General features: G+C 37.3%; 1 protein-coding gene across 1 annotated transcript; it reads left to right on the top strand.

The window, feature by feature from the left end:
• The first annotated feature begins 2,509 nt into the window (after positions 1-2,509).
• ankrd49 (ankyrin repeat domain 49) lies at positions 2,510-8,215 on the top strand. The gene is made up of 3 exons (XM_022758551.1): positions 2,510-2,583; positions 4,375-4,615; positions 7,479-8,215. The coding sequence occupies exons 2-3, from the start codon at positions 4,382-4,384 to the stop codon at positions 7,953-7,955; spliced, it is 711 nt and encodes a 236-aa protein (XP_022614272.1). The 5' UTR covers positions 2,510-2,583; positions 4,375-4,381; the 3' UTR covers positions 7,956-8,215.
• Positions 8,216-19,550: the final 11,335 nt, after the last annotated feature.

The raw sequence follows: 19,550 nt of genomic DNA, 5'->3' as shown, positions 1-19,550 counted from the left end.
TGTAACAGGTGCCCCAAATACGATGTGGATAATAAAATATATAATTTAGAATTATTGAGGAGGCCCAGATTCATGACAGTCATTTCTTATCACCATCTGAGTCACATCCTTAAACTAAAATGGCAAGTGAAGAAGTAATAATTTGTGTGAAAACAATGACTATAACAGTGTTAGAGTCATTCACACATTAATTCATTCACACAAATATCTGTTTTCTTGAGACATGGTCTTACATAATGGATGATGATAAAAGGAAGTGTGAGGACATGGGGACTTGTTTACTAATTATTTCAATAATTCATTATTTTTTTCATTATTTAAATTTTTTTACATTTTGGTCATCAAAAAAATTGTGTAGCGTGTTCTTCTTGTCCCCACAATGAAATCTGGAGTCACCATGGATCAGGCCCAGTCTTTAAGTCTATCCATCACACACAGTCTCTCAGACATCACTGATTGGATGTGATTTATAGAATGACTTAACACACATGATGAACTTGACGACGGATTTAGTTTACTGATAATCTCACTTCTTTAATCCATACAAAGACTAAAGTGTAAACAACAACACACACAACAATTCTTGTCCAAAATGTTGAATTGTTGCTTTAAGTTCTATTTTTGCTTTTATTGTTGTTGATTGTTTCCCTTTGCGAATCAACCTGGGTTTCAAAAAGTGACCTAGAAATAAAGATTATTATTATTATTATTATTAGAATGATGCATTTCTTTGCCCTATTCAACTCTGAATCATTGAATGGCAAGAATTTTGATGAAAGAGCTTCATCACTTCTCCGTATTTGGCTGATAATTAATGCAGTCTTCAAGTACAATATATGTTCCATTTTCCCAAGGACACTATTTATGATTCTGTTTTGTCATGAGTAGAAGGGATGTACATGCATTACATATGCCCTTCAATTAACTGAAGGGCAATGGCCCAACATCAGTAACCAAATTATTCCTGAAGTGTCTCTGAGTCCACGAGCATGGTGTTATGATGTTCTGACCATCCAGCAAGCGAGAAAAAAACATTAAAACAATAATAGGGATCAGAAGTATTATTTTGACTGCATCAGTACAACTTAACACTGTATTGTTATGGAGCTCTGTAGTTGCTATTTTAAATATAGTTTTACCAGCTCAAGCCCAGGCGAACATCAGATTATCAAGCAGCGCAAACGCCATGTATAACTCATTGCAATAATGAGTAGACACAGAGACATTGTGCTTACTTCATTACTGTGCTCCTATCCAACAGTGACGGAAGATGTGGCTCATGCAGTGACTAATTCTGATGACTTTTCTGGCTGGAAATGCAAATCACCTTAATGCGTTCCAAAAATCCAAGTTGTCCTCCTTTTCCTTGCAACATTTCAAAGGACCCTTTGTATAGTCTGCAAAAGGTTCAATTAGTTTCTGTAATGTTTTTTTCTCTATTGTACCACTGAATCTAGTCATTGTCAACAGATGACAACCACCCAGCACTTTTAATCATGCAGGGACAAGTAGTGCACCAGTGGCTGTTGCTAAAATTAAACACCACAGGGTTTAAAAGTAGATGTTTTGTAGTAGTAGTAGTTTTGCATTTTACTTGGTTTGATGGACATAAAACATTGCCATGTACATATGTAATATATATGGTTTATGTAGTAATTATAATGTATTTCCTTTTACAGGTAGACAAAGATGGTCTATGCACTGCATGAACAGATTAGCTAATTGTCATAGAATACATAAAAAATAACAAATCAAAGTTATTACTGAATTGTGGTTTTGCTGTTTATTTGGATGCATTGCCTTTGGGAAATTGTACCAGGATGTATTTATTAGGGCTTACTGGGTCTTGCAGCCTTTTATGTTTATGGATGTACTGAGTTGTAAATCCAGGGGTTATTATGAAAAAAAAAGCACCTGCAGAGTACGGTGTTGCAAGCTAGACATTCTGTTATTATGAATTTTCCGTCAATTTTCTGATTTACAAAAATGCCAGGCTGGTTCCATCAAACTGAGTGCATTTTATACTAATGTAGCATAATGTTGTCTAATTAAAGCCTGAGCCAGTGTCATTTGTTTGTTTTTTTGTTGTGGTGGAGCTCTCCTATAGGATTAACTCTCCATACAAATCTCCTTAGGACCACTTTAATGATGGGAAAAGCAGTGTTTTTACTTTACACCAATGTCGAGGTGTGTCATTTAAATTATTACATTGCGTTAATGGAAGTCTCCATCTACACTCTGTACACTCTTAGCAAAAGTGTTTTAATTGATATACTGACATAAAAACTCCAGCATGTTCATATAGCTTACTCTATATTTAGAAGTGATGTGATTTTCTTCCAGGCATCGTTTAGCTTTCGTTCAATGCAAATGATGGATGTCAGGTGGCAGAAACAGGCGGATACAGCGTCTAGATCACTAGAATTTAAGCCAACGAAGAAGAAAAAGAAGCTGCGCGTACTTATGGGTAGTCGAGTCTTTTGATAGTAAATCTCACTGAAGCTAACCTGGAAAACAACTACGTATCCCACTTGTCTTCGCTACAGTAGTCCGTGGTTTGTTTTGAACCGGCAAAACTGGAAGGTGAGGGTAAAATTATGTTATGTTTTATTCCTTTAAGTCGTTAAATGACAGAGATGCTATTGGGGATTATAAGGGCTATTAGGCTATTAGCACTTTGGTTAAATCTCCTGACTGAGTGAGAATAGATGCGGTTCTGATACGAGAAATGCTAACCAAATGTTAGCCTCAACAGCTAGGCTACATGTAATTTCATAGAACGTTGGGCAGAATGGAACATCAATGTAAAATTCAAACATAGAACCTTGGGCATTCTGTAACGTCAATGTAAACTTAAGGCATGGAATCGTTGGACAGTAAATTGAAAAGTGGCTTAATCAGTTTTGTGAATTCAACCATACTTACAACTACATTAAGTCAGGTGTATTTAAATATAACGCAAATATCGTCCCGTAAAGTGTCATCATGTATCAACATCAGAGATAGCAGGACTATCTAAATAAAAATCGTTGTATACAGTGTATGATTACCGTACATTCACGTCTATTCATGTCAAGATAATTAACGTACGATCCACAAAAACTCAACAAAGTTGTTTAAAAACACTTACCGCTGTTCTGACGCTGTTTTCTGAACACTTTTCAACCGTCTGGATGAAATAGTATTTCTCCCGCTGAACAATGTAAAGGATTTTAAACAAGTTCCCACAGTTGCAATTCTGTTTACTATACAGGCAGGAGAGGAAAGGAGTGAAAATCTTTCTTTTCTCTTTTTTAATCATTCTGTGGACTGAATGCTGTTTATTCTAGAGATAAGCAAGTGTTTTAAAACGAGCTCTCAGGGTTTGCAAACATCGCCAATTAACCTTCTCTTAGACAAAATTATCTCTTCTCTCTCTCTCTCACAAACTGAGGCTAGCAGCTAGCTAAAACTAAAAGTAGCTACACCACCATTACTATGACAACAGCTTTGCAATAAACCACATCCCTCTTATTTTGAGACTGGTTAATAGGTGTGTTGATTCAACTTAATGATCAGTTTGGAAGATGTGGTATGTGGTGCTATTTAACTCATTATACTGAGAGGTGTTTCTAATTTGTCCCTTATCGATGTAAATAGATTGGACAAAATATTACAGTATGCATGTCATGCTGGTATGCTTATCATGCTTATCATTCCACCTAACAACAGTTGTGTTTGTTTGTACAATGCAAAATAGAAAAAGAAATGTTAAAGGTCAGGGCAAAATCTACAGTTGCAAGTGTGCTTTTTCTGTTTATCTGCATTATTGTTTGTTTTTTTTATTAATCATTTGGTCAATAATATGTCAGAAACTTATGAAAAATTTCCATCACTATTCTCAGAAACAAAGTAATCAGATAGCTTTTTTTGTCCAATCAACTGTCCAAAACACAAAGATATTCAATTTAGAATGATATCAAAGAAAAGCTGAGAGGCTAAAAAAAAAGTACAGGAATTTCAGATAGTAGGGCCTTGATAATGTTTTAAAACAAGATTTTAAAAGCCCAGTGGTCTTGCCCTCTTCAGAATCAAGGTAACCAATGACAACTGCGAAACAAAGACATCCTGAGGCAGTTCAGCTTTTCATGGACAGTGTTAATATTTTAAATGCCTTTGATATGCTTTTCTTAAATACACTAGACATAGAATATTAATCAGGAAATTGAAATAATGTGTGTGTGTGTGTGTGTGTGTGTGTGTGTGTGTGTGTGTGTGTGTGTGTGTGTGTGTGTGTGTGTGTGTGTGTGTGTATTTCTTCTTCATGAGTTAAGTCCATATATCTGTCCGATTTCTTTTTGTCTTTATATATCTTGCATTCTCTGATAAAAACAGAGCAGTGATGGAGTTTCCTGAAGATTTTAATCAGCTTGAGCTTCTGAACACACATGGACATTTGATCCCCCGTGGGGCCAGCAGCCTGTGGTCTGGTAGCAAGAATAATGAGGAGGAGGATGAGGAAGAGGAGGAGGAGGAGGAGGAGGAGGACCACAGCGAGGAGTGGTATCTAGAAAAGGAGGAAACTCTCAAAGACAAACCAGCAGAGCTCATATTGTGGGCAGCGGAAAACAATCGCGTAAGTGACCAAAACTTTACTTGATTTGCTGCGGCAGTGCTAAGCAGGGGATAAATTGGGTCGGAGGTTGAGATGACTGCCACAGGGTTAACCCATGCAGTGTATTATTCTCAAGTAGCCCCATTTTTCCACTCTCTTTGCTGACATTGCCACTGGTTTTCCATGAGCACATACTGCCATGAAACTACAGGTCAATGTCTCTGAAAAACAGCCTATACTTATTGTTAATGAATACATAAAAGATCATTAGTAAAGCCAAGTAACAGATTCAGCATCATAGTTTATGACCACTTGGCGGGAATGATCTAGAGTGTGGAGGGAAATATGATGCTACCCACACATCTTCATACAGTCTTCATACAGTTCATACAGCATCTCTTTTGAGCTGGGAGGAAACACACAAAGAATAAACATGTAACCTCACAGACACAGAAAAAGCACTGGTGTTGTATGAATGCAGGACCTTCTAACTGTACTAACAGCTTAACTGCTATGCCAAGAAGAAGTTAATCTGATTGTTTGTTGAAAAAAAAAAAAATTACTAATTATAGAGGAAGCTGATAATTTTAATTGCGAGGGGGGAGTATTTATTTGTCAGGTCTGGAGGTCGGAGGAATGCAAGTAGTAATCACTTAAGCCGTTTAAATAATTTCAGCATATAGGCCTTCCAGCCTTTAGTGTCATGACAATTTTTAAGTTTTTAAACTAAAATTAAGAAGGGTGGGGTTGACTAAATATGACTGAGACTAACATGGATGTTTTATCTCAGGACTAAGACCAAGAATAAACCCTCAAAATAGTTGACAAAATTAACAGTAGTATGGACTGGCCAAAGAATACTAATTTTGCTCAAGCATTTTGCAGAGAATTGGAACATATGCTTCTACCACTGATCAAAGTTGTATCTTGACATAGCGTATTGTGTGAAGATGGTGGTTGTACTGACAGGTGAGCTCCCCAGTCACAAGGATATACAGCGCAGCCCTCATCCCTGCCTCACTCACACCGACAAGCACAAGAGTGTGTAACCACATGCAATTAATATGTAATACTGTAAGTAATTTGGATTTTACTTGTGTGCCTGCTTTTGTGATATTATCAGTTTATTGCATCTAATAAAGAGCTATTAGAGCATAATAAATGTGTCTGTGAGAGACTGGCTGCTATGAATGCTGATTAGGTATAAAGTACGCAGAATTGCTCCTTGTAGTCTTGCTGTCCAATGACAAGGTCCAAAAACCTACTGTGTTTGTTTTCTGTAGATTTACATGAAGAATATCAAAGTGTAACAAAAGCTGCTTTTATGCACAGCAGAAGCATCCTGTATTACATCCATAGCCTTCTCACAGTACTTAAGGAGTACAGTGCCAATTTCGTAAACATCCAAGAGAAAACTTTCAAAGATGACCATGTAATGATATTAAATCAAAATAAATTTTGAACCTTTAGAGCAGAAGAAACCTCAAATAAAACCCTGTCCCATGCAGCAAAGTCAACATTTAGTTGTAAATAAATGCAGAAATTAGACTGAGGAATGGAAAAGCCATGCGACTTTGCATACGAGGCAATAAATAAACAGAACATTTGACAAAAAACAAACACATTTTATTCACCCTGAAAGTTTTCAGTGCCACTAACATTAAAAAAAATAATGCACCCTGTGGATAGTTATTCTTCACATGGTAAAAAAAAAATCAACCTAATTTAATCAGAATTTATCATGTACATGATAACTGTTTCCATGTAATCATTTACCTTAACATACAAAACGTTAAGTGATCATATTAATTGGATGGCGATAAAATCTCATATTATTCAAAGTTGTTTATTTATTTCTGTTACTATTTATTTCTATGATGTCTGTTGTTTGTTTCTGTAACATATACATTTGCGTCAGTCTGTGATTTGTGATTTGTTCGGGCACTGTGACTTAATTAATTCAGACCCACTAGTGTCTTCAAATGACTTGTTAGGTACAGTATATTTTTCCTCTTTGGTATGATTCAGGCAGGATAAGCTGAACTAAATAGTATTTTTTACTTGTTATGTCTTTAATTCTAGGGAAGATTGATTTGTTTAAATTGAACATTTCTCACCAAAACACCCTTGGTATATCTTTAAAGCATTACATTACAAACATGTTGAATGTGTTTCCTTCAAAAATACATTCACCGATTAGGTTTTTGTTATGTTACCTTCATTTTTTGTGCAGAACCCATTGGCAGTCTTCTCCTCTTTTATTGTCACACTTTGACCTGTTCATTACTGCTAACACCTGTTGACATGCCGTACATTACTGACTCTGTAAAGAGATCAGTTAAAGAAGTGCAGCGAATAGTAAGTGCTAATTAGACATGGTTTTAGGGGTGTTAGGCGAGGAGGTGCTCTCAGTAGAGATGAATCTTCAAGAGATTCTCCAAGATAGAGAGGGACGCCCCTGCTCACTTTTTTGATGATTGATTACTTGTTTAATTATTTAACTGGCATTCTCTTGTTTAATAGTTTGACCTTTTTCTTGACCTTTTTAATATTTCCAACAAGGGTTCAGGCTTGCCTCCCTCTCAGATGGTCAGGCTTAACAGTGTCTTCAGTGCAGTTTTCCTACAGATGGAGATTTTGCTCTAAAAATACTGATGTATGTACTCACACAGAATAAGCATGAGTGGGAAACCACAGAATTTCTCAGACTAGAAGATAATGCAGTCTTGAATTTTTTATTTACAGAGAGGTAAAAATTACCCACATGAATGGCTCGAACAGGATTAAAATTGTCAGTGTTGAATAATAATTCCAATTGCATGACCTCTTCAAGTAGTAAGTTTGTAATTTCGTGACCCTGAGCATATCTGTGGTTTTCCTCCAGCTTTCAACAGTCCATAGGTTGTTAACTGCTGATCCTTTGCTGGTGCACTGCTGTGATGAGGATGGTTACACTCCACTGCACCGTGCAGCATACAGCGGCCATGTTGATGTTGTGTCTGCTTTACTCACTGCCGGCTCCAAAGTCAACCCTCGCACCATCGACGGCTGGACGCCCCTTCACAGCGCCTGCCGCTGGAGCCGCGTCACTGTGGTGAGTTTCCTCCTGCAGCATGGAGCTGAACTGAACGCCCAGACCAACGGTGGGCTCACACCCCTACACCTGGCTGCTTCCCACACCAGCTCCACAAAAACAGACTCCGCACACACCTTAGAGCTGCTCCTCTCTCAGCGACACCTGAACCCGGGGCTCCACAGCAGCAGCATGGAGACGGCTAGTGAGGTGGCCCGACGTAGTGGTCCACATCACTTCCTGTTTGAGATGGTAGAGGACTGTGTCAATGTGGTAGCAGTGTCATGAACAAAATCATAAGTGCAAATCAATTCTCACATTTATTTTATCAGTCTGGACAGCAGATACATTAGGGCCACAGCTATGTCATTATCGTATAATCCTCCATTTATAAGTTTGATTGTATCACCTATAAAATGTAATTTTTTGGTCCAACCAAAAATCTTTACATTTAAGAAGCTGAAGCCAGCAAATCTATTGCATTTCTGCTTAAAAATCTAAGTTGTGTTGAAGTCCTTGGTCATCATAATAAATGAACGCTGTAGTTACATTGTCTTGCATTATTGATCTTTGAAAATCTGCTGTACACCTGCTTTTCTCCTCAACTGTTGTGGGGTATAGATTTAATAATTAACTACTTCAATGTTCTTTTTTCAAACTAGACTTGCCTGAGTTTTCATTTATTTTTCGCGTAAGGTATCACTATTATATTCTGTATTTAGCATCTATTTGCAAGCTCTTCATACACGTCTATAAAATAGCCCTCTTTTATTCCAATGAGCCACTTGAGGCAGAGGAACAAATGCAGCAGCTACACACCTGAAGCAGCTTTCTCATCTTGTGAAGGCTTCACAGATTTTACGTTAAGTGATATTTCATCGACTACTGACCCTGTTGGAGTAAATTGCCATGATCCTTAGATGAATGGAACAAGGTAAGTATTCAAGCATAATCACACATTGGTGTTTTGAATACAATAAATTGTGTTTTGTTGCAGAAATCGTTGAGAGTCATTGCAAGCAGCTGTTCTGTCCTCTGCTGAGGGGTGTGCGTTAACACTTACTGTTACACTGTAGCAAGGTACTATGTGTACTGTACCTTGAATTTGAAATATGTGGAGGACTGGTGTAAATGCCACAGCAAAGTATAACTCTGCTGTGGAAAGTCAGCCCACATTTAAACCTTAGATGAACCCAGAATATAGTCACTGAATGATGCAGATAGAGTGAATAAAATAACAGTTTTGCGAGAACAAAATCAGTTCAGGATAATCTCTAAAAGCAGCCCTTGTTTCACAAAGCTTACCTTCAGGGTGAGATTAGAAAATAATCACTTAGAGAATCTCAGATGACTCTGAAAGCAAAATTTTTTTTTACATTAATGAAGTACAATTTTTCTTAATTGCAGAGTTATAGCTGAGGTTTTTGTGGATGTCAACACACAGCTGATGTCACTGTGTAAGTAGCGTCTCATTAAACTGTCAGGTGTCATGTTTGAATATCAATCAAGCAAAATGATAATCTCTCGATTTTCCTTCTCAACAGAAATCTGTTGTTTTCTTATACAATGATTATTTCAACATTAATTGCAACTGTTTTACTAATTATTTTCTTGGTTCATCTGAAAATAGTAGAGATCTATCGCTTTTTGCAGATGTCAAAGTGATGCCTTTCAGTGCCTTTTTTTCATTTCATTCATCCAACACTCATTCACTTCATAAAATCCACATAGTATATTTGAAGCTGGAGCCTTCAAATATTGGCCTATTTTCCCTGTAAAAACAACGTAATAGTTGCCGATTAATTTTCTGACGATCAACAAATTGATTAATCAACTAAACACTTCTGCATAAAAAAAATCATCTTTTTGACCTGACAAACTACAAATGGGAAGGAAATTATGTGGTTTGGAAACAGGTTCCTATGACATCTTGTCATAGTGTCATCTTTTGTCCACACTCAAAAAAACTCACATTTTGATGTCAAAATACAGTGATGATCAATGCCATGTCATGATCATGTCTTTTCCTGTAATTGGAAACCTCCTACAGTGTTCTGTTTAGTCAGAGAGATTCTATTAATTTGTTTATTCATAGAAACAAGGACACTTGGTCACCAAGTGTCTGTAAACAGCTGATTTTCATCATCCACCCACTTTTTTTGTCAGTGAGATGTACTTTTAAACGACAGCACTGCAGGGTGGTGCTGGTCCATGGACAGCTTGATCTGAATAGATAAGTACTGGTATTTCATGACTTATACTTGTGCAGAGAGGAGAGAGGACAGCACTTCAAGTAAACCCATTCAATGTTTTGTTTCTGCTGTCATCAATCACAGTCACAAGACACTGCAGCCTGTATGTGAAAATTTTAGATCAAAGGCAAAGATAATACCCTGTATTTGAGGGTTTTTTAAGTCACTCTTTTGCATGGACATGGTGATTCTGAGCTGTTTATCGTGACTCCTGTCAAATCAAAATATAAAGTAATGCAAGTAATCCTAGCCTGCAAGATTAAATTAATATCAGTGAGCAGTGTCAGCCAGCAGCTAATACTGAGTGCAAGGACAGAATAACAACTTCAGAAAACAAGGCTTTTTTTTTTTGTTAAATGTGAAAACAAATGTCAGGCTCAAATATCTAACCTTAGGTGATGGAAACACAAAATAAAGACATTCCTACCTGCAGGGAAACTCTTGCCTGCGGTGGAGTTTCATGCACCCCATTCTTCTCTCTCAGAGCTAATGCCAAAGTCATTTGCAGAAAGCACCTGCTGTGCAGCCGCAGACTAAAAATGTAATTTCATTGTATTTAAGAAGGGAACTTACATCAGAACATAAAATGACACTGGGTTGTAATGCTTCAAAGGGCATTATAAAGCACATGCAACAACACAACAAATATCGAAATCAATAAAACAGTTCAATATCTATAATAGAAAAATAAACACAACAGATGACAATAAAAAATGAAATGAAATAGCTCAACATACATAGTGGATAATACACACAATATATAGAAAAAGAAGAGAAAAGGTCTCAGTATACAGTATATAGTGTGCAATGTTGTGTAAACAGAGTGGAGTTCAGTATAGTGACTTTGTAATTTGATTACTTCAGTAACAACAGCCAACAAGTTTTTAGCCAGTTTAAGTGAAAAGTTACAGAGAGAGAGAGAGAGAAGTTCTTGTCACCTGGTTAGTTTGATTTGTGCCTTTGGCCTTTGCTATATAATTCACAATTCAGAGAGGAGAGTCAGCCTGCAGGTGGATGACCTGGGGTCATACAGAATAGATTATCAGGTTTTGGACAAATTTCAACTCAGACTGTTGAGTTTTGACCCACCTGCAATTAAATTAGCTGTTTATTCCACCTTTACGTGTCATCGTCTAATGTCTAGTGTAATGTAATAAGAGTGGTTGCAAAATGATTAAACTGGATTAGATATAGATTCAAAGGCATCTGCATCCCAGAAGAGTCCGTAGCTCCAAGCGATGAGGTGACAGGTAACTTTAAGTCTTCTTCTCTTTCAGACATCTCTGCTTGGAGGAGATGCAAATATGTGAATGTAAGAACTGTCCCCAGCTTTCTGAAAACAGTATTTTGTAGTGTTTATACTTAATCCACAATTCAAATGCACTGATAGAAGACAGTTATTCTCTGATCAACATATGCAAGCTTCAAAGTCAGCTCTAACAATGTTGCTGATTGTCTTTTTCCTTGTGCTCTTGCAGAAAAATATTTCAAATTAGTGTCACTAATAGGTTTGACATCCTATTGACATGTCTTGAGCGTCATAGTGCATATATCTACCTTTGGGTGTAAATCTAGCAACGTTTTGCAGCAAGTAGCAGTAGTTCTTTTCCCTCCATCTCCAGTGCAGTAGTGGGTCAGATAATCAGTTATATCTACATCCCTAGTTTTGTGGAGACTAACTGCACAGAGGCTGGTTCTGTAAAGTGACCGCTCAAAATCATGCTTAAGGTATACAGTGTGTGTGTATGTGTGCTCTTTGTGAGGACCAATTTGACTCTTGAGAGTGAGGACATTTTGTCTGTGAAGATGATGAAAGTCCTCACATCTTCAAAGGGCTGTTTGAGGGTTAAGACTTGGTTTTAGGGTTAATGGTGGAATTACTGTTGATTTATGTTAAGCTTGAGAAAAGGGCTGGAGTTAGTGGTGGTGGTCAAGGTTCAGGTTATGGGCTAGAGAATTCGTTATTTTAATATTAGCAACCTTAAGAGTACAGTGCAATAATACAAGTCATCTTTTAGGACTTGCATTACCAGTTGGGGTACTGCAATTAGCTGTTAACACAACATTCACGCCTTATAAAGCTTGCTGTTTTAGCAAGTTCAATGGGTTTATCTTTTTATTTTATTTTATTTTTTTGGCTGGACCGCTGCAGCAGGGCTATCCCTATAATCATAACTGTCTGTGACTGCCTGAGTGATGGAGTTCAGTGATCATAGTTCCACCATTGGTCAGCCGAATACCACGTGACTGAATTAGAATTTGCCTATTGGCTGTTGCTTTTTCAAAATGATTTGGTGTAAAGAAGTTTATATTGGGGGGGCGTTTACAACCTGCAGTGTTGCCAACTTAGCGCATTTGTTACTAGATTTAGAGACCTTTTTCAAAAAGCATCTAGCCACAAAACTTGCAACTTTTTGGACAAATCCTGGAGAGTCGCCAGTGCTGCCTCTCACGTCTACGCTGTTCAATGAGTGGCAGTGAGACTAAGCAGCGGTTTCTTGCCCAGATGGAGGTTGTTTGCTCTGTAAGACATAAAACATATTCTGTCGCTTCTAACTTTCTCCCTGAGTAATAATTTTACAAGTACCTATACCCAAAATCGCAGTACAGTCTTTGTCTTTAATTTATGTGTTTGGTGATTTTGTCAAATGACGTCATGGTTTTAAGATCAAGATTTTAGCAGCAGCAGCGTAGGAGCTTGGAAATGGCTTGGAAATTAACATGTAGTCTTAATGGGCCGTGTTAGTCACTATTTCAAACTTTGTTCCATTGTCCAACAAAAGAAACAGAAAAACATGTAAATAAGAACAGCTTCATTGGAAATTGGGCTGTATTAAAACACTGTATATGTCAGCATAGAGAGTGGGAGAGAAGCAAACAGATAAAGAGCTGAAACCAGCTGATACCAGGCAGATTGAAAATAGGACACCTTGATTTCACGGCAGTATTCAATTTCGCACAATGACCATACACGGTAAGTTGTTGACCTAGTCTTGTTTTTTTTCTGAATCCAGAAACAATGCTGATGAGAGTGAAACTAAATGGTAAAGTTGCCGGCTGTAAAACCAGCTGAAAGATGCTCTCTGTGGTGTGGAGAGGGGACTTCAGAGTTGCGGGACAATAATATGTGGGTTCATAACTATAGAATGAGTGATTCCTTTCACATTACACACAAGTCATTATTATGTCTCAGCCAAGGAGGTCGTTTTTCCACCAATGCCTGTTGGTTTGTTTGTTTGTTTGTTTGTTTGTTTGTTTGTCAGCAGGAAAAAGTACTGAGCCAATTTGCAACACGCTTGTTGGAGGGATGGAGCATGAGCCATGGAAGAGGCCATTCAATTTTAGGGCAGATGTGATTAAAAGGTTGGATCCAGGACTTTTTTTTTATAAATCACTTTCCTTGTGAGATTGGGCATTTTTAAACATTTTCTTTATATTTCTCAGGAAATAATGTATAGCACCGCTACACTCTATAATGTGCTTAAGTGTCTTCACTCACCTTAGGCTGGAATGATGGGGTGTTTGGGTTCGATTTCTTAAGGTAGCAATCACGGAGGGTTACCTCTTTTGAGTGAATTGATAAATGCTCTACTAATGATTACATAACATGTCAATCTTAGCAATACATATATTCACTTCGGTTAGTCTATATTTTAAATAACTGATCCCAGACAACTCTTAAAAATGAAAAGGAACAGATATTTATTGTCAATATTTTTAGGAGTATATAAACAATATTAACCTATACTATTGAGATGAATCAAACCCCAAATTCAGATAATTAGACCACTTTAAAATAACAACCAATAACCTACAAAATAATATTAAACCAAATTACCTTTTCCAAAATTAGCAAATTAATAAATACCTCTGGAAATAATAATAAACAAAAATACCTTTACAAAATGAGTTTATCAATAAATTACCGCAAAATACATGTAAGGCTATAATAAAAAAAAAAATCAAAATTGACCTATATACCAAGATATCGAAACACAAACTTAAATGTCTTGTCTGTGGCAAATTACTTAGACCTCACCCCTTTTACACTATTCCTCCATAACAGATTTACATCAAATACATAAAACTCCACAGCCCACATGCGCGCACACACACACACACACACACAAAACAAAAACGTTGCAGGCCCGTGTGCCGACAACATCCTTATCTTCAGCAGGGCAAAACACAAAGTTCAACTCACCGTTTTGGCGGCAGTCCTTATAACTCCGATGAGAGAAGTTAGATGGCAGCGGCAACGCAGTCTTCCTCAGGATGCACACCAACCGCTTTTTCCGATCAGCAATGGTGTCCTCTGACCTTGCAACTAGTAAACCTTAGCATAACACCGACACACTACGGGAGTCCTGCCCGATTAGCAATGGCGTCCTCTGGTCCAGCGACACGCCGCCTTCAGTTAGCACAGACACACTCCTGCAACGTGTTACTCGAATCAACCGTGATTGAGCAAGACCATGGCTGTCCACCTTTCTTCTGTTTACACACACTTTCAACAGCTGTTTTGACCTAGTGTTTTGTCGGTATTTCTCCTGCTCTGCGTCTCTCTCGCTCCCCTGTCTCCGTCATCCCGCCCTCTACCACACCTCTGATCAATTACCACAGGTGACACAGACTGATACCTGCAAAAACCAATCAGAGAAACTACAGACACTTTAGTTTACTAAAGTTTGCTGCCCGTATTGTTTAGAACGGTTATTTTAACTATTTGTTTAACTATTTACATCATGTCTTTCTTATTTGTATGATGCTCTACTGTGTGCTTTTCTAGTTTCCATTGCTATTACAAAAATCTTGATTAGTGCAACAAGGGTACAACCATTTAAAACTATGATCCAGTGAAAGCATAGCCTCATGACTCAAACAACAGATAACAGACACCGAACATCAAATAAACATATACACAGTAAAAACACATTCAAGCACATTTAATGTGTCTATATAAAAGCAGGTAAAACCAGTTAAAAACTGTTTTAAGATCTTCAGGCTGACTGGAAAGGCACTATCACCCATTGCACGCACCCTCAGCCAGCGCACCAACTCAGCTGCAACATGTATGTTAGATGAGGCAATGATTAGGTATATTTATGCAATTATTTACTTTGCGAGAAAATGGTTGATGAAGGGTTTAACATTTAATCAGTGAGGCAGCCACTGATTCAGTTCCAAAACATTCACCCACTCCCTTACCCATCACAAATTAATCCTTATTCTAGTTCAGACTTGATCACATCGTTGGGTTTGTCACCTGCAGCTCCTGGCACTGTAAGGACACCACATCCTAGAGACTCGCAGGAGGAGTTCAGGAGTGCAACCAGTGTCTTTTTTATATACCTTTCTTCTCAACATAATTATTTCAGCTTTTGTCATTCTTCAGCTTATTCTGTGTCACTTAGTGCATGTAGAAACATAATCTGAGTGAGACAACCATTTCTTTTTAAAACACAGCTTTCTTCCTGGCCTTTGAGTTTGCTTAGGTCAATAACTGGAGAAGAGTGACAGCGTAAATATCTCATAAATGCTTTAAAAGTAGTCTTTGTTGTTTTTCAGCCAATTAAAAAAAAAATCAAAACAGTAATCATAATATAATCACTTAAAAGGCTTAGAGACAGCGTAGGCATCATTAGAGCTAGTTTATGTAAACAACAATGTGTCTACCTTGTATTATAGTCCTTACTGAAATGGGCTAAGTGTGTGTTTCCTCTAAAACTAGGTATAAGGGAAAGAGAGTAAGTTAAGAACAAATGATGTTAAAATCACATATCATTTTGTTCACTGCCACAGTGAGAGATGTGTGTGGTAATTGGTGTTATTGTTTACACTGAATGTATGTAGCGAGTGTTCCACATCTGGAAAAAGAGCTGTTGCTAAATCCTGATCAATGTTGGCATGTTTAGTAGTTAGTCATATTTAGTATTGAATCTTTGAGCTAGTTTGAACTAATGCCAACACATCGTCTTTTACACAGTTTGTCCTTCATCGCTTTTCATTGCATCCTGGCAATCACCATGACAGAAGTCACAGAACAGACTTTATGTTGCCCATAAAGTTGGAATAATTTTGTTTCCAGACACAATCCTCTGTTTATTCCTATTTAAATGCATCAGTAATCACTTTTGACCAGGTGCAATGATTACATTATGTGTCCCCATTACTCAGGTGAAATGAAATAAATCACATTGTCACAATCATTTCATGGAAAGAGGTAAAAAAATATTTTATTCCAACTTTATGAGCAACAGTGTGTATATATATATATGCCTTTAGGTTGTTTCTTATTATGTTTATATGTAATTGTAAACAAACTTTTCTTCATGAGATGGGGAAAATATTATTCCACCTTTCGCAATCTACGGACAAAAAAAAGATAATTATAATGCTGTCTCTGTTCGTGGTAAAGATTCTAACCTGATAACAAGCACTTTAAGTCAACACAAAGTATATGTATGTAGAGTTAAGAGCAAAAATTGTCTGTAGCGCATATTAATGTTCACAGATAGTTGTTTCCCCTGCAGACTATTATTTATTTTTCTAGCCAATTTAATGTAATTGCTGCCGTGAATAAATCATTCCTTGTCATGGTGTACCAGCATGTTATAAAACCTATGTGAACTGCAGTTATAAAGACCTAGCTTCCCAAATATGTCATTTGAAATGTGATTTTTGGATCAAAGGAATAGTTAGATATTTTGGGAAATACACTTTAGATGAGAAGATTGATATTACTTTAATATCTTAGCTTAGCTTAGCATTAATACTGCAAGCAGGATGACATGGTTAGAGTATCTTGGCTGTGTCCAAGTTTAAAAATAACACCAACCAGCACCGCTAAGTTCACAAGTTAAGATGTTTTATAACCTTGTGTATCCAACAACAAGCAAGAAAAAATATCTTTGCTTTGAAAATGAGACACAGCCAATTACCTCAGCTGAGATTTCATGACGATAGCTCTTAGAATCTAAGAGCTATCGTAGACTTAGATAATATTTGTGGAAGGACAGGGCAAGCAGGAATAATCGTTATTTCATTTAAGGCATGTTCTGTTATCAACATTAGATTTATAAAGCTGAGGTTTAAGGTCAAACAAACACAGGTGTATTGTGAGGAACATACAAAGTTGTGTGACATATTTGTGAAAACCCACATTTCACCATAGTGACGCAGAGCTGCAGCATACTCCATGACACAAACGCAGTGTGCCAGAGCTGGACTAATGATTTTTTCAGATGTATAGCTCTGGATAGTTTTCTTAACATCACAGCAAGGAATAATTTTCCCCTAGAAATTACATTTATACTGCAGGTAACATAATTGGCTGGCAGTTGATGAAGCAAGAGGGAGAGTAAAACCTTGTTGTGAGTGCAAAAATTCAGCCCCATATTGACAGCAAGAGGAGTCTCAGGGAAATGACAGCAATGTGGCTGTGGCTGCAGTGTGGGTTCATTTAGGTGTCACTAGAAAGCTGGTTTAACGCTGGTAGAAAGAAGAGTCATTAGGCTTTGTGGTCCAATTCTGTCGGGCTCTGTTTTCGTGGTTTGTGTGTGTATGTCTCTGCAGTCATTTTATTAGTTGCTGCTTTTGGAGAAGGTGCTGCTCCCTGCACTTTTAAGTCCACATAACAAAAGTTGGTACAGATAAAGCACAAAAGTTCATTCTGAGCAGCATCTCGCAATCTTCATTAAGCAAACGCTATCTACCAACTAAGACTCTCAGATGTTAAAAGTAAAGTCATCAAGTAGACCTTGATTCAATGGACATACTTTAAACCTGCAATAACTAATAATTGAGCTCTGTTTTTGGTCTCCACCAACTCTTGAGGGAAACGCTCTTGAGCTGCTAAATGCTTCACTATGTTGACAAACTGTGCCTGTCAGCATTTGATCAGTGGTGACACTGCATTCATTGGGATAATGATGTTTCTTGCTCATCTAAAAAATGAAAAGTAAAAGAAGACCACAGCTTATTGGACCAAAGTCAGGGAAACTGCTTTCATTGTCTTTCTGAATGGTACAATGAATTTCCTCAGGAGTGGGTGAGAGTTCATTAGAGGTATATAAAAAGCATATTTGTCACAGTGCTCCAACGATATAGATGTCTCACTCCTCCAGACTATGAGTCATGCGACCTTAACTCAATCGTCTCATATGAAGACTGCAAACAGGTTCAGATATTGTTTGATATGACTTTGAAAAGCAAATTGTGAATTTTCATTAACTTTACAAATGTTACAATATAATATTTTTATATCAGTGCAAAAAGAAATTGCTTGAATATGGAAAATTAACATTACCTTGGAGAAGTCATGTCCCTAAGATTATATTTTGAAAGCAGAGTCCCAGTATCTTCTGGGTTTATGAAAGAAACACTGTCCTCTGAGTGTAGTTTGCACTTCATCCTGCCACATTTCATAAATCAACCTAATAGTGGTTTCATCTTTCACTGCAACCTAACTACCTCTTATATCTAACTGTATTCACTGGGAATCCATGTCAGAATTCAAAAAATGTAGATTTTCACAACTTTTTTTAATTGCTTACATTGCTACGTATAATCTTCTTTGACCACAGTAATTCTCAAGGGAAGGAGAGGCTGCTGGCAGTACTGAAGAAATTGCAGTAAACAGAATGGCTAATTAACACAGCTTCAGAGTAGTGTGTGACTGTGTGGGTGTGTTCATGAAAATGTATGTTTGAAGGTATCTAGGGGTAAGTCAGTTTGCTTTTTTTCCACCTGCACATACACATACAGGACCCTCCTAGGAGAACATATCAGTAGTAGAAAATCACAAACATTTAATTGTGTTTTTGTTCCAGTTGGTTGCCTTGGAAAACAGAGGTAATGTGAAAGCTGAATGTTAAAGCACGACAACATAACCAAGAAGCCTGCGAAATACAACAGTGTGATGATATCTCTTAAATAACTGAGGGGATAAGGGAGCAAACACTTGCTTGAAAAACTGTTGTCAAGATATTTTTTCCTGCCATATAATACATCCACTTCAGGTGTTCAGCATGAATCTAAAGCCATGGCGGAAGTGACGAGAATACATTCAGAGCCCCAAGTTACTGAAATGTCAGTGAAGCATGCACATATCTATCTATCTATCTATCTATCTAATCTTATCTCACATTGGCAGCTATTCAATCAAAATTCTCTAGTGGTTTTAATCAGAAATAGTAATGTAAAGAATGTTCGTTGTCTGTATATTGAACCAGGACTAATCCATTTGTTTATTAAATCAAGCCTAATGGCGGCTAATGGCTTTTAATATACTGCACTACCTAGAAGTGTCTGATGAACTTTTTGTTTTTGTAAATCCTCCTTTTCTTACACAAATAACCTTGACAGATACATGCTTTCCAATTCCTGTATACCATTTTACTCCAAGCAAGATAAGTGTCAAATTATGTCATTTTCTTAACCAATTTAGCTTGCTCGGGATCATGGCTCCTACAAGCCAGCTCCAGTATGCATCAGGTAAGAGGTGCAGAGATTCCCTGGCCATTTCCATCTCAGAGCCAAACCAAATCCATATCACACAAAAACAAACAGATTCGACAGATTTATTGGCATGAACACGGGGAGAAGGGGAAGGTGAAAAGTCTAAAAGTAA

The sequence above is a fragment of the Seriola dumerili genome, unplaced genomic scaffold (genome assembly GCF_002260705.1).
Source record: "Seriola dumerili isolate Sdu_G_001 unplaced genomic scaffold, Sdu_1.0 BDQW01000301.1, whole genome shotgun sequence".
NCBI classification, from domain to species: Eukaryota; Metazoa; Chordata; class Actinopteri; order Carangiformes; family Carangidae; genus Seriola; species Seriola dumerili.
Note: the sequence above shows the minus strand (reverse complement) of the source record. Positions and strands in the feature narration are given on the sequence as shown.

What these genes read in the sequence shown, in the direction of transcription:
- ankrd49 (XM_022758551.1), top strand. Translation starts at nt 4,382, where the DNA reads ATGGAGTTTCCTGAAGATTTTAATCAGCTTGAGCTTCTGAACACACAT. An exon ending in GGGCAGCGGAAAACAATCGC is followed by an intron (nt 4,616 to 7,478) that starts GTAAGTGACCAA and finishes GTTTTCCTCCAG; the next exon opens with CTTTCAACAGTCCATAGGTT.